This window comes from Lactuca serriola, chromosome 8 (assembly GCF_051521515.1).
Source record: "Lactuca serriola cultivar US96UC23 chromosome 8, Lser_US96UC23_V15, whole genome shotgun sequence".
Taxonomy (NCBI): domain Eukaryota; kingdom Viridiplantae; phylum Streptophyta; class Magnoliopsida; order Asterales; family Asteraceae; genus Lactuca; species Lactuca serriola.
In genome coordinates, this window is record NC_136415.1 from 209,357,399 (window position 1) to 209,371,636 (window position 14,238).

At 36.2% G+C, this 14,238-nt stretch overlaps 2 protein-coding genes and 1 pseudogene across 2 annotated transcripts; 1 reads left to right on the forward strand and 2 right to left on the reverse strand.

Annotated features, from left to right (window-relative positions):
• Positions 1–6,280: 6,280 nt before the first annotated feature.
• On the forward strand, positions 6,281–6,976 carry LOC145067816 (secreted RxLR effector protein 161 pseudogene; annotated as a pseudogene).
• A 1,652-nt stretch (positions 6,977–8,628) lies between these two features.
• Positions 8,629–9,221, reverse strand: LOC145066324 (auxin-responsive protein SAUR21-like). Its single transcript, XM_079013552.1, has one exon. The coding sequence runs from the start codon at positions 9,117–9,119 to the stop codon at positions 8,823–8,825; it is 297 nt and encodes a 98-aa protein (XP_078869678.1). The 5' UTR covers positions 9,120–9,221; the 3' UTR covers positions 8,629–8,822.
• Positions 9,222–11,535: 2,314 nt separating this feature from the next.
• LOC145066332 (auxin-responsive protein SAUR21-like) lies at positions 11,536–12,123 on the reverse strand. The gene has a single exon (XM_079013562.1). It carries the CDS (start codon positions 12,021–12,023, stop codon positions 11,727–11,729), a length of 297 nt encoding a protein of 98 aa, XP_078869688.1. The 5' UTR covers positions 12,024–12,123; the 3' UTR covers positions 11,536–11,726.
• Between the last annotated feature and the right edge of the window lie 2,115 nt (positions 12,124–14,238).

Consider the following 14,238-nt stretch of genomic DNA (forward strand, 5'->3'; position numbering starts at 1 on the left):
TTATTCTTATGTATTTCGTGTTTCATGATTATTTTGAAGAATGCCCGTACTGCTCACGTTTGTTATGATTTTTCAGGACCATTTGGAGCACATGGATGATTGCGCAAGTTCGTGGATGCTTAGGAGCTTAATTGGAGTCTAGACCAAGGAAGGATACTGGGAAATGATCAAGAACTTCTTGGAAGGAAGAACGACGATCAAAATAGCCAAAAGAAGCAGCTTGCGATCATGTCCTCTATCCTTGCGATCGCAGGTTGCCTTCGAGGATTTGTCGAGTCAAAAAAATGCATCAGTATTGAAAAAGTGGTACTTGCAATCGCAGGTACAGTCCTTGCGATCATAGGTTGGTCAAATTGCGTCGAAATAGCAACGTACTTCATTAAAAAATCCTATGACGTACTTTTGGGTGATACATGCGATCGCAGGGATACCCCTTGTGATTGCAGGTACGGTGTTTTGACAGCTAGACGTATAAATACAGCCTGATACTCTTCCATTAACCCTAATTTGCGATTCCTGGCGATTCAGAGGCGATTTTCATTGGTTTCCAACTGAAGAACGCAGATCTAAAGGAGACGATTCGATTTTCATTCGTAGTTTAGTAAGATTTATCGTCTTAGACTCTATTTCCACCGTTTTTAATTCGTTTTTAGCCATGTCTGGCTAAAAACTCAGCTTTCAGTTTCGCAAGACGTAAATTTTTTGTATGATTAATCATTAAGCACTATGTTTGACTATGATTACTGTAATTCTGTGTTAATTGAATGTCTGATTTTTATTTTAGTTTCTGTTGGCCACTTAAATTGTTTGTAAATCATTCGAGTCATCTAATTATTTAGATCCGTAATTGTCTAGACTAATTAGTAAAAAGTGACAAGTATTAGATTAATTCTTAGATTAGGGTTAAGTCTGATATGAATTGATGAAACAAGTTTTAACGCCTCCGAGCTTATGAGAGGTATTGAACTTTACTGGGAAATTACACTGTGTCTAATGCAACTTTTCTTTGTTGATCAAGAGCTTGTTTGATTAATTTAGTTAAAAGTTAGGTTTAATTCAAAGAACTTATTTTGATTAAATGATGTTTGTAATAAAGGTCATTAGAGCTTGTTAATGAACCTTAGTACCAGTTGAAACAAGTGCATAGTCAATTATTGTGTTGAAGATTAATTATATGATTAGGGGCGTCCTTGCGAAACTGAAATTGCTTTCCCTCATTTGGATTTTCATTATTTTAAATCTAGTCCTTTTCTCGTCATTTTCAATCTCTGTTAGTTTAATTTTCAAAAAAAATAAAAATAAAACCACCCCCTTTTTATGTTTATTGCATTCATGAAGAATCAGTTCACACCTTATGCAAAGAGGTGTAAACATTAGGACGTGTCCCTGAGGATTCGACCCTGCTTACCTGTACTACCTGTTAGTGCAATAAAGCAGTTTATTTTATACTTTTATTTGTTTAAATTGCGTACGACAACGGTTCTAACAACAACCATATGTTGAATTTGACAAACCTGTATAAGCCCCACAAACTCCTGTCTCAGCATCATTTTCATCAACCTCGCCGCATATGGAAAGCCCTTCTAGTGAGATTGGACCAAGGGGACTACGTCTGTTAACTGATATTTATTCTGAAACCGAAAATATGTTCCTTGAACCTGGAGAATTGTTAATGATTGCAGCGGATCAACCCTTGAATTTTAAAGAGGTTGCAACCTCTAAAGCATGACAGGAGGCGATGCAAATAGAGTTGGATGCAATCGAGAAGAACAAGACATGCCAACTTACTGATTTGCCACCCAGACACAAAGCATTCAGTTTGAAATGGGTGTGTTAAAGTGAAGAAAGACAAATTGGGAAAATTGGTGAAGCATAAAGCTCGACTTGTAGCAAAAGGATTTGTACAAAAGGAAGTAGTCGATTTTGAAGAAGTTTTTGCACCACTAGCACGACTTGACACCGTAAGGAGTCGATTTTGATGAAGTTTTAGCAGCTCTCGCTGAACCCATTAGCGAGACTGAGTGGGTGCTCTCTTCCAACATCCAATTACCACCTCACCCACATAGGGAAACACATGCACAGTCTGATCGACCATCTTCATCCACTCAGCACCCAGACTATGCAGACGCCACAACTATATCCTTTACCCAGCCTGATCCTATGCAGACTGATTTTGAGGATCAGCCCCCACCCACTCAGCCATCTCACCCTCACCCTAACTCCCCTTTCACTTACTAGCATTACCTTGACCTTGGTGGGGATATTGCTTCCCTTCAGCAAACGATGACTGGTCTTCGCCTTGACTATCAGCAGTATAGCACTCAGGTTACCGACTATCGTAACGAGCTCTTAGGTCTGTGCGACGATTTCGACGATTTCCGCAACCAGTTCTTCCGTCGCTATGCTCCACCATCCGAGTAGTCGTTTTCCACTCCTCCCTAAGCATTGAGGACACTGCTTAATTTTAAGCTCGGGGAGGGGATTTCTTATCTTTTTGTAAAACGTTTTTATTAAAAATAAATAAATAAATAAATAAATCAAAACGAGATGATGACGATCTTTACATATGATGGCTCCATGAGGTGGGATATTGAAAATTGAAAATGAAAAAAATCCTAAGCGACTTGATTGTTACTGGAAGTGTAGAATCAGTTGTCATAACCAGGGGACCCAAGACACCGTGAGTCTAGACCCCCGCCTTAGATAATAAAAAAAAAAAAAAACAGCGTACTGAAACGTTTTTTGAGCGGTAATAATAGCTCTAGGATGATTTGCTTATTAATGTTTAAAAAGAATCTTTATCGGCAACTTTGAACCCACAGATCATGACCCTATTTGTTGACACGCCTTACCCTCACGGTAACAAAGAGCTTAAGTATAAGATCCACACAGTCAAAATGAAGAAAGGGTACAACGTTATATCTAGTACCCAAATGAAAGAATTTCAAGCGCTCAATTGAAGAAACTTCAAGAAATTCCAAAAACAAAAAGATTGAAGAAATCAAGTTCAAAACGAAGTATAAAATCAAAGTTCAATCAAGTTAGAAGTCGTTCCAAAGTTACATCTGGCAAATAAAGAACTGTGTGATATGATACTTGTGGCTCTTGAAAAAAGTGAAAGCATAGAGCTCAGGCTCCTACGGGGGTTGGCCCTTGCTGCTTCGGCGAAAGCTGATTTGGTCGTGCGGGTTCTTAAGGATGTGTCGATTCTGATTCTTGGCCATCTAGTCATAAGGACATGAGATCCGGACTATGTTATTTTCACTCATAAAGCTAATTAAGGTGCAAAGTTTAAATAAAACTAGAGTTGGATTATTGTGTTACATCGTTTTGTGGCCTTCCTTACCTTGGGAGTCTGTGATACATGAACGATAGAAGGATGGTTGCTTTGGTGTTAGTGATTGGAGCCAATATTGATGTAAAGTCTGATCGTAAAATAAAAAAAAAATTATAAAAAAAAAGCGTAAGCATGTTTCATTTTAGTTGTTCGTTTTTCATTTGCATACCATTTTAGTTCATTGTTCATTTTCTTTATCTTTGCATGCATGTTTTATGTTTAGCTTTGGTAGTTCTTGTTATTTAAGTTTTTGTTTTAGTTAACGTGTGTCTAGATTGTTCTGCTATTGCCTTTAGCCCCAATTCTGTTTCCAAAGTTATCGTTTCCTTACTTGAGGGCAAGTAAGGTGTAAGCTTGGGGAGGTTTGTTAGATGCATTTTATATGCATCTTTTAGCACAATTTCCTACGTATTTCATTATAAAAAGTTAATTAATTCCCGATTATTCTTATGTATTTCGTGTTTCATGATTATTTTGAAGAATGCCCGTACTGCTCACGTTTGTTATGATTTTTCAGGACCATTTGGAGCACATGGATGATTGCGCAAGTTCGTGGATGCTTAGGAGCTTAATTGGAGTCTAGACCAAGGAAGGATACTGGGAAATGATCAAGAACTTCTTGGAAGGAAGAACGACGATCAAAATAGCCAAAAGAAGCAGCTTGCGATCATGTCCTCTATCCTTGCGATCGCAGGTTGCCTTCGAGGATTTGTCGAGTCAAAAAAATGCATCAGTATTGAAAAAGTGGTACTTGCAATCGCAGGTACAGTCCTAGCGATCATAGGTTGGTCAAATTGCGTCGAAATAGCAACGTACTTCATTAAAAAATCCTATGACGTACTTTTGGGTGATACATGCGATCGTAGGGATACCCCTTGTGATTGCAGGTACGGTGTTTTGACAGCTAGACGTATAAATACAGCCTGATACTCTTCCATTAACCCTAATTTGCGATTCCTGGCGATTCAGAGGCGATTTTCATTGGTTTCCAACTGAAGAACGCAGATCTAAAGGAGACGATTCGATTTTCATTCGTAGTTTAGTAAGATTTATCGTCTTAGACTCTATTTCCACCGTTTTTAATTCGTTTTTAGCCATGTCTGGCTAAAAACTCAGCTTTCAGTTTCGCAAGACGTAAATTTTTTGTATGATTAATCATTAAGCACTATGTTTGACTATGATTACTGTAATTCTGTGTTAATTGAATGTCTGATTTTTATTTTAGTTTCTGTTGGCCACTTAAATTGTTTGTAAATCATTCGAGTCATCTAATTATTTAGATCCGTAATTGTCTAGACTAATTAGTAAAAAGTGACAAGTATTAGATTAATTCTTAGATTAGGGTTAAGTCTGATATGAATTGATGAAACAAGTTTTAACGCCTCCGAGCTTATGAGAGGTATTGAACTTTACTGGGAAATTACACTGTGTCTAATGCAACTTTTCTTTGTTGATCAAGAGCTTGTTTGATTAATTTAGTTAAAAGTTAGGTTTAATTCAAAGAACTTATTTTGATTAAATGATGTTTGTAATAAAGGTCATTAGAGCTTGTTAATGAACCTTAGTACCAGTTGAAACAAGTGCATAGTCAATTATTGTGTTGAAGATTAATTATATGATTAGGGGCGTCCTTGCGAAACTGAAATTGCTTTCCCTCATTTGGATTTTCATTATTTTAAATCTAGTCCTTTTCTCGTCATTTTCAATCTCTGTTAGTTTAATTTTCAAAAAAAATAAAAATAAAACCACCCCCTTTTTATGTTTATTGCATTCATGAAGAATCAGTTCACACCTTATGCAAAGAGGTGTAAACATTAGGACGTGTCCCTGAGGATTCGACCCTGCTTACCTGTACTACCTGTTAGTGCAATAAAGCAGTTTATTTTATACTTTTATTTGTTTAAATTGCGTACGACAACGGTTCTAACAACAACCATATGTTGAATTTGACAAACCTGTATAAGCCCCACAAACTCCTGTCTCAGCATCATTTTCATCAACCTCGCCGCATATGGAAAGCCCTTCTAGTGAGATTGGACCAAGGGGACTACGTCTGTTAACTGATATTTATTCTGAAACCGAAAATATGTTCCTTGAACCTGGAGAATTGTTAATGATTGCAGCGGATCAACCCTTGAATTTTAAAGAGGTTGCAACCTCTAAAGCATGACAGGAGGCGATGCAAATAGAGTTGGATGCAATCGAGAAGAACAAGACATGCCAACTTACTGATTTGCCACCCAGACACAAAGCATTCAGTTTGAAATGGGTGTGTTAAAGTGAAGAAAGACAAATTGGGAAAATTGGTGAAGCATAAAGCTCGACTTGTAGCAAAAGGATTTGTACAAAAGGAAGTAGTCGATTTTGATGAAGTTTTTGCACCACTAGCACGACTTGACACCGTAAGGAGTCGATTTTGATGAAGTTTTAGCAGCTTAACATGGGTGGTTAATCCACTATCTCGATGTCAAGTCGGCTTTTCTCAATGGAGATCTCAAAGAGGATGTTTATGTCACCCAACCAGAAGGATATGTTGATAGAGCAAATAGTCACAAGGTGTTCAAGCTTTATAAAGCTCTTTATGGTCTACGGCGAGCTCCTCGAGCTTGGAACATTCGTTTGGATAAAAGCTTAAAAAGGATTCGTTTAACAAAAAATTCACAAGACCCAGCTGTTTACAAAAGGAACTCAAAATACAAAATTCTTATTATTGGTGTCTATGTTGATGACTTGATCATTACCGGGTCCAACACTAACAATGTTGTCGAATTCAAAGAACAAATGAAGAAAGAATTCAAAATGAGTGACTGGGGATTACTTTCTTACTAGCTTGGAATAGAATTTTCAGAAAAGAAGTGGGGAATATCTTTGTGAGAAACGGCTTACGCAAAGAAGATTTTAGGGCAATTTTGGTTGCTAGATTGCAATCCGACAACGTCACCGATGGAACCTAAGTTGAAGATCAAGAAGGATGAAGATGGTAAAAAAGTTAATCTAACTGAATACAGGCGAGTGGTAGGTTGTTTGAGGTACTTGAATCACACTCGACTAGACCTGTCATTTTCGGTTGGAATTGCAAGTCGTTTCATGGAGGAACTAACAACTTTGCATTTCCAAGTTGTGAAACACATCTTACGATACGTAAAAGGAACTGTTGACTATGGACTCAACTCTGAAAGAGGTCGTGAACTTGAAGATATGGTTGGTTTTACCGATAGTGATCTTGGAGGTGACCTTGTTGATAGCAAGAGAACAAGTGGAATGATTTTCTATCTGGGAAGGAATGCGATAACTTGGCAATCCCAAAAGCAAAAGAATGTTGATTTGTCCACGTGTGAAGCCGAGTTCATGGCAGCTACAACAACAGCATGTCAAGCCATTTGGCTTGCGAATCTCGTGAAGGAGCTCATGGGACATCATATCATTCCTATCACCTTATATGTCGATAAAAATTCGGCAATCGCATTGATGAAAAATCTCGTGTTTCATGGTCGAAGCAAACACATTGACATTCCTTATCACTTTATACGAGAATGTGTTGAACGTGGGCAAATTATAGTGGAATATGTCAACTCGAAGGATAAACGGGCGGACATCTTTACAAAGGCTTTAGCATACGTGAAACATGGTGAAATGTGAAACATGATTGGAGTGACGAATCTCAATCCAAGTTCGGTTTAAGGGGGAGAGTGTGAGAGTAAGCCTAACTTTGTGTGAACCTCACATGAGTAGCTACACTACCCTCTTCTGTTGACAAGTGAATGCTTCCTTTGTTGACATTAAAATGGCAGCTTCGTATATTCACATAATGAACACAATAAATGGTAGCAATAGTAATTGTAGGCTTCTTTAAGTATAAATAAGAACTCAAACTTCAATTATACTACCACTAAAATAGAGAGTGACAGAGTGAGTATTTGTAATAGAGAGTTGTTTTCCTTTTCTTGTAATTGAGCTAGTAAGCTTCTCCTTTTGTTCTAGTTCAGAATAAACGTGTGTTTCAACCCCAACATTTTGTTCAAAGAATACATAAAAAAATCCTACTTGAGGCCTAAGGAGCTCACACATTTATAACTAGAATTTCATTGGAATATAATTAGAGGAGTAAAATATGATGGTTATCAGTGGAGAAATGGAAACACAATTATACAAATATACAGGTGTTTCTTACCGCAAACTATTATTCTAGCAGTAGGGTACATTGGATTACCGTAATGAATCAGATGAAGTGTTGGGGCATGTTTTAAGCCAAAACCTGGACACAAATACATAAGTTTTTTTTTTTCATGATGCCCACTTTTTTGGTTCAAATTATAAAATTTCAATGTATATGAACGGTAGAATCCCTATGTGTGTGTATCCCCCCCCCCCCCCCACCCCCTCCTACAACCCCACCTAACGGCTGATCCATAATGTTAAAAGGGAATTTTGGAAAATTGTTGAAACAACTACTGATTGCTAGTTTCCCCATATACAGTTTCTTCTTATGTAGGAGTTGTGGCAAAGAGATACTCCTAGTATTCTCTAGTTAGGTACATACTTGATGCTTCAAATCTACTACACACTGATTGTAAAACTTCATTGTGGTATAAGAAACTATGTGCATCTCCTCTTTCCGAGCCTAACTATCTCCGGAGAACACATCTCTAAGGACTTGTATCTTACGGATTGAACCATGTGCACAGAGTTTTAAATTATGGTAACTTGGATCTATGGCAGGTGCTAATTCTGTTACGGCCCATACTTGTCACTGAAAATGAGTGGTACAATACTTGGATCCATGACATTGTGATGGAGAGATATGAACAATTAATTCCCACATGGTTATGTTTCTTAAATAGATTAAAATATTTTTTAGGCTTGTTACACAATACGTGGATGCAGCTGCAAAATAGTTGGGTCCCTCCAGAAAACAATTTCTACAAGTTAAAATTGTGCCTATTAACGGCACATATTTGTACTGTTATAACAATGTTTAAATATATTTTTTATTTTCTACATACCCAAGATCTTTTTAATTACAACTCTGAGCCCTATAGAGAAATCTATGCAGTGTGCTTAATACAGCATCATTGTGTAATTCTTACATAATAGTATTATTCTGCATTACGCTCTTAACTTTACTTACCAGAAAGAAATAATAACACCGTTACTTATGCTTTTGGTTGCTCATATCGGTCAAAACATAAGCTGTTTGTAGCTTAGGAGACTAAGGAGATAATACGTATAAGATACTCATATCAGTCTACTCACAGCCTTCAAATCGAATGAAAACTTCTCTTGAAAAAACATTATGTAGTGAATTTTGTTTTTCATTGAAGTCTAGCTTACATCGTTTAACAATACAAACTGGATTCAAAACGAATCTGAATTTGAATCCTAAACAACCTGGACAACCAAGAGTTATCACGTGTTGCAAAAAGGTTAGTGATCAGTGAGTGCTTTACAAATCTTTTTTTTACAACTACAATGCAATAAGTCGAGTTCATAATGCGCCCAGACGATTTACGAGATCAAAGAATGTGTGCTCACTACAGGGGATTGTGAGGCCACCCATTGGATGGTCATATCCAAACTCTTCCTCAGCCTGAGTTAATAACTGTTGAAATGAAGGTTGGCTCAACAAGGATACAGGAATCACAAAACGCTTCTTTTCCTGTTCCCCAACATAAACTGCAAAATACCCTTTTGGCAGAGGCATTGTTGATGTGCGAGTTCCATTTGACAAAGACCGTTGGAGAATTTGTTTTGCTAGAATGATTCTTGGCATACGAATACCCATTTTTGTGAAGGTTGCTGAATGAACTAAAACAATGTGAGAATATTTTCTTTGTTAAAAGATATTTTGGAGGATTTGCAGAGGAATGTGTGCTGGTGCTTTGCCTATCACAAGCTTTATATAATGGTTTGTTAAAGGATCAAATGTACAATAATTGATAAAAGGGCAATTAAATTACCAATAGCGACATTTTGACAGAAAGACAATATCATGTGCTCTGTTTCTCAACTTGCAAGAAGGCATGATCTTACTTGCATGTCACAACCATATATTCAGAGATAATATTATGGATTAAACTTGTACTTGTAAACCCAAAAGAATTAAACATAGAGGATAACTTGTATGACCAGCATTCTATACATGGTATACGGTGAAGAACACTACAAACATCATGGGTCCATGTGATATTAATGGTACTGTGGCTCTTCTTCCTACGAAACCCAAAATTCTGGCTAAAATCTATGGAGTTTTCATATAACATCTGTGGCCAATGATGTATTATCTATATGGAAATAATTCATTGCAGCGATTAGCAATCCATTTTATATGCTTATCACATGTCTTTGTTTATCCAAACTAGCTTTATGAAAAATAAAATAACAAACCATTTGTTTCATAAGCATCATGAGGGATATTGATGTTGCTTTAAACAATGGAAATAGAGACTATGGTCCCATTTTTGTATGTAACTTTAGCATGGAACTATTTAGAGCTCAGTGTATTCTATTTAGCATTAAGAGATATGATATGAAGAGAAACAAATTTTACCATCTAATATTTTGGCAATTAGAATTATACATACCTTGAAGTTTGTCCCTAGAAAGACAAAATTACCTCATATATTAGTTTCTTTTTGCTCAAAGACATATATAAAATGATACAATGAATTATCAAAACGGATCATGAGCTTTTGCGGAAATACATTTTCGTGCATGTAAAAAACTTATGCTTTCAGATTCTTAGGGAAGATGATATAGATACACATATCATGAAACATTTACCTAAAACTAATTTGTGCTTAAAAAGTAATAAATAGTAAAAAGAGTAGTATAAGAGAATGAGGCTTCAGTGCATACAAGATTTAAATATTTGTATTCAGCTTACGGAATCTATTATTTAAATTTGAAATATACAACACTTGTCGTACTTCAACAGCGAACACTGCATGTTTTGTTTCTTTTTATGTTCTATTTTTTTATGTGTTGTACCTTCTAGTCCTTTTATATATTTCACTTTGCATTTTCTGTTCAAAGAATACATAAAAAATCCTACATGATGCCTAAGGAGCTTAGCCATTTAAAACTAGAATTTCATTGGAATATTATTAGAGGAGTACAATATGATGGCTATCCGTGGAGAAATGGAACCACAGTTATACAAATATACATGTGTTTCTTACCATAGACTATTATGCTGGCAGTAGGCTACATAGGATTACCGTAATGAATCAGATGAAGTGTTGGGGCATGTTTTAAGCCAAAATCTGGACACATATACAGAAGTTTTTTTCTTCATGATGCCCACTTTTTTGGTTCAAATTATAAATTTTCAATGTACATGAAAATGGTAGAATCTCTATGTGTGTGTATCCCCCCCCCCCCCCCCCCCCCCAACACACCCACCCACCCACCCATCCACCTAACGGCTAATCCATAATGTTAAAAGGGAGTTTTGGAAAATAGTTGAAACAAGTACTGATTGGCAGTTTCCCCAAATAGAGTTTCTGCTTATGTGGGAGTTGTGGTAAAGAGATACTCCTAGTATGCTGTACTTAGGCACATACTTGATGCTTCAAATCTACTACACACTGATTGTAAGACTTAATTTTGTTATACGAAACTATGTGCATCTCCTGTTTCCGAGCCTATCTATCCCTGGAGAACGCATCTCGAAGGACTTGTATCTTAAGGATTGAACCATATGCACATAGTTTTAAATTATGGTAATTTGGATCTATGACAGGTGCTAATTCTGTTATGGCCCATACTTGTCACTGAAAATGAGTGGTACATACTTGGGTCCATGACCTTATGATGGAGAGATATGAACAATTAATTCCCACATGGTTATGTTTCTTAAATAGATTAAAATATTTTTTTGGCTTGTTATACAATACGTGGATGCAGCTGCAAAATAGTTGGGTCCCTCCAGAAAACAATTTCTTAAAGTTAAAATAGTGCCTATTAACCGCACATATTTGTACTGTTATAACAATGTTTAAATTTTTTTATTTTTTACATACCCAAAATCTTTTTAATTACAAGTCTGAGTCCTATAGAGAAATCTACGCAGTGTGCTTAATACAGCATCATTGTGTAATTCTTACAAAATAGTATTATTCCGCATTACACTCTTAATTTTACGTACCTGAAAGAAAGAATAACACCATTACTTAAGCTTTTTGTTGCTCCTAATAGTATTATTCCGAATTTTGTTTTTCATTGCAGTCTAGCTTACATCGTTTAACAATACAAACTGGATTCAAAACGAATCTGAATTCGAATCCTAAACAACCTGGACAACCAAGAGTTGTCACGTGTTGCAAAAAGGTTAGTGATCAGTGAGTGCTTTACAAATCTTTTTTTACAACTACAATGCTATAAGTCGAGTTCATAATGCGCCCAGACGATTTGCAAGATCAAAGAATGTGTGCTCACTACAGGGGATTGTGAGGCCCCCCATTGGATGGTCATATCCAAACTCTTCCTCAGCCTGATGTAATAACTGTTGAAATGAAGGTTGGCTCAACAAGGATACAGGAATCACAAAGCGCTTCTTTTCCTGTTCCCCAACATAAACTGCAAAATACCCTTTTGGTAGAGGCATTGTTGATGCGCGAGTTCCATTTGACAAAGACCGTTGGAGAATTTGTTTTGCTTGAATGATTCTTGGCATACGAATACCCATTTTTGTGAAGGTTGATGAATGAACTAAAACAATGTGAGAATATTTTCTTTGTTAAAAGATGTCTTGGAGGATTTGCAGAGGAATGTGTGCTGGTGCTTTGCCTATCACAAGCTTTATATAATGGTTTGTTAAAGGATCAAATGTACAATAATTGATAAAAGGGCAATTAAATTACCGATAGCGACATTGTGACAGAAAGACAATATCATGTGCTTTGTTTCTCAACTTGCAAGAAGGCATGATCTTTCTTGCATATCACAACCATATATTCAGAGATAATATTATGGATTAAACTTGTACATGTAAACCCAAAAGAATTAAACATAGAGGATAACTTGCATGGCCAGCATTCTATACAACGTACGCAGTGAACTGTTACATCATGGGCCCTTGTGATATTAATGGTAGTGTGGCTCTGCTTGCTAAGAAACCCAAAATTTTGGCTCAAATATATGGATTTTTCTTATAACATGTGGAGCCAATGATGTATTATCTGTATGGATATAATTCATTGCAGCGATTAGCAATAAATTCTATAAGGTTGATCACATGTTTTTGTTTTTCAAAACTAGTTTTATAAAAAGTAAAATAATAAACGATTTGTTAGATAAACACCATGAGGGATATTGATGTGGCTTTAAACAATGGAAAGTCCCAGTCAATATGATGTTTTCCTGTTTAATTAAAAGGTGTACTTATTTATTGCAAAAATATTTTTTATAACAATAAAATAATAAACGATTTGTTTGATAAGCTTCACGAGGGACATTTGTCACGGCAAAAAATTTATCCAACATGTCGTGAAGTTTAAATTCATAAATGAATTACAAATTTTTTTTCTTCCTTGTTACAGCTAGAAAGATAAAGGCATGTGATGTTGCTTCCACTTCACCATATGTCACCATCCCTCATCTAAATTTCCTTATATCCTCTGGATTTAAAAACCATTCAAGATGAATAACACAACCACAGACTGACAACTTTTCAGCAAGAAGTCGCGTTTTGATAATTTTCATTCGCTGTCTGCTTTTTTCTGTTATGAGATAATACCCTCCTTGAAAAATGGCCATCCTAATGCCCCGCATCACTGAGGCAAAGAAATTTTTTAGACAGTCATTCTCAAATGGAAGCAGCACAAAAAATATATATGAATATCCGAAAGGCTGTTTAGCGGTTTATGTTGGTGAGCAAGATAAGAAGCGATTTGTGGTTCCTGTATGGTTGTTAAGCCGACCTACTTTTCAAGAACTACTAGATCAAGCTGAGGATGAATTCGGGTATATTCATGCAATGGGTGGCCTGACAATTCCATGTAGTGAATACACATTCGCTGATCTAGCTTCTCGAGCATTATGACTTGTATACAACATTCTTTGTTACCTTGAATAGCTAGAATATTCCCATTTTTGTAAATAGAGACACCTAGAGTATTTTTATTAGTTGTAATAGAAAAAAATTTCCCGTTTTTGTATGTAACTATAACATGGAACTATTTAGAAGTCAGTGTATTTTATTAATTCTTAGTCAACTACTCATTTACCTTTTGAAATTATTCATACAGATCTATGGACCTCCCCTGTGTTAAGCTGTAGTGGGGACCGCTACTATATTATCTTTTTGGACGACAAAACAATTATTTATGGATTTATCCTCTAGCAAAGAAGTCTCAAGATTTTTCAATCTTCATCCAATTCTTTTCTATGGTCAAAACACAATTCCATTACACATTTAAAACCATACAATGTGACAACGATCGTGAGTTTGATAACCAGCAATTTCACAACTTTTGCTCTCAAAATGGCCTTCAATTCCAATTTTCTTCTCCACACACATCCCCTGAAAATGGAAAATCAGAACGTAAAATACGATCCATTAGTAATATCATCCACACTCTTCTCGCCAACTCAAATGTACCCATGAACTTTTGGCACCATGCACTCCAACATGCTACCTACCTGTTAAACATTCTCCCTAGTAATTTCCAATCTCACCCCTACACATCTTCTATATAATCTTCAACCCTCATGTTCATGCCTTTGTACCTTTAGTTGTTTATGTTACCCACTTACTCCATGTCCCATCATCCACAATCTCCAAAAACGCTCCGAGCCTTGCATTTTCTTACGCCACCCCATCAATCATCGAGGGTACAAATGTTTTGACATGCAAAATAAAAACATTATTATCACCGCCATGTCATATTTGATGAAAATTA

Coding starts and splice junctions, on each gene's coding strand:
- LOC145066324 (XM_079013552.1), bottom strand. CDS start 9,119: ATGGGTATTCGTATGCCAAGAATCATTCTAGCAAAACAAATTCTCCAA.
- LOC145066332 (XM_079013562.1), bottom strand. CDS start 12,023: ATGGGTATTCGTATGCCAAGAATCATTCAAGCAAAACAAATTCTCCAA.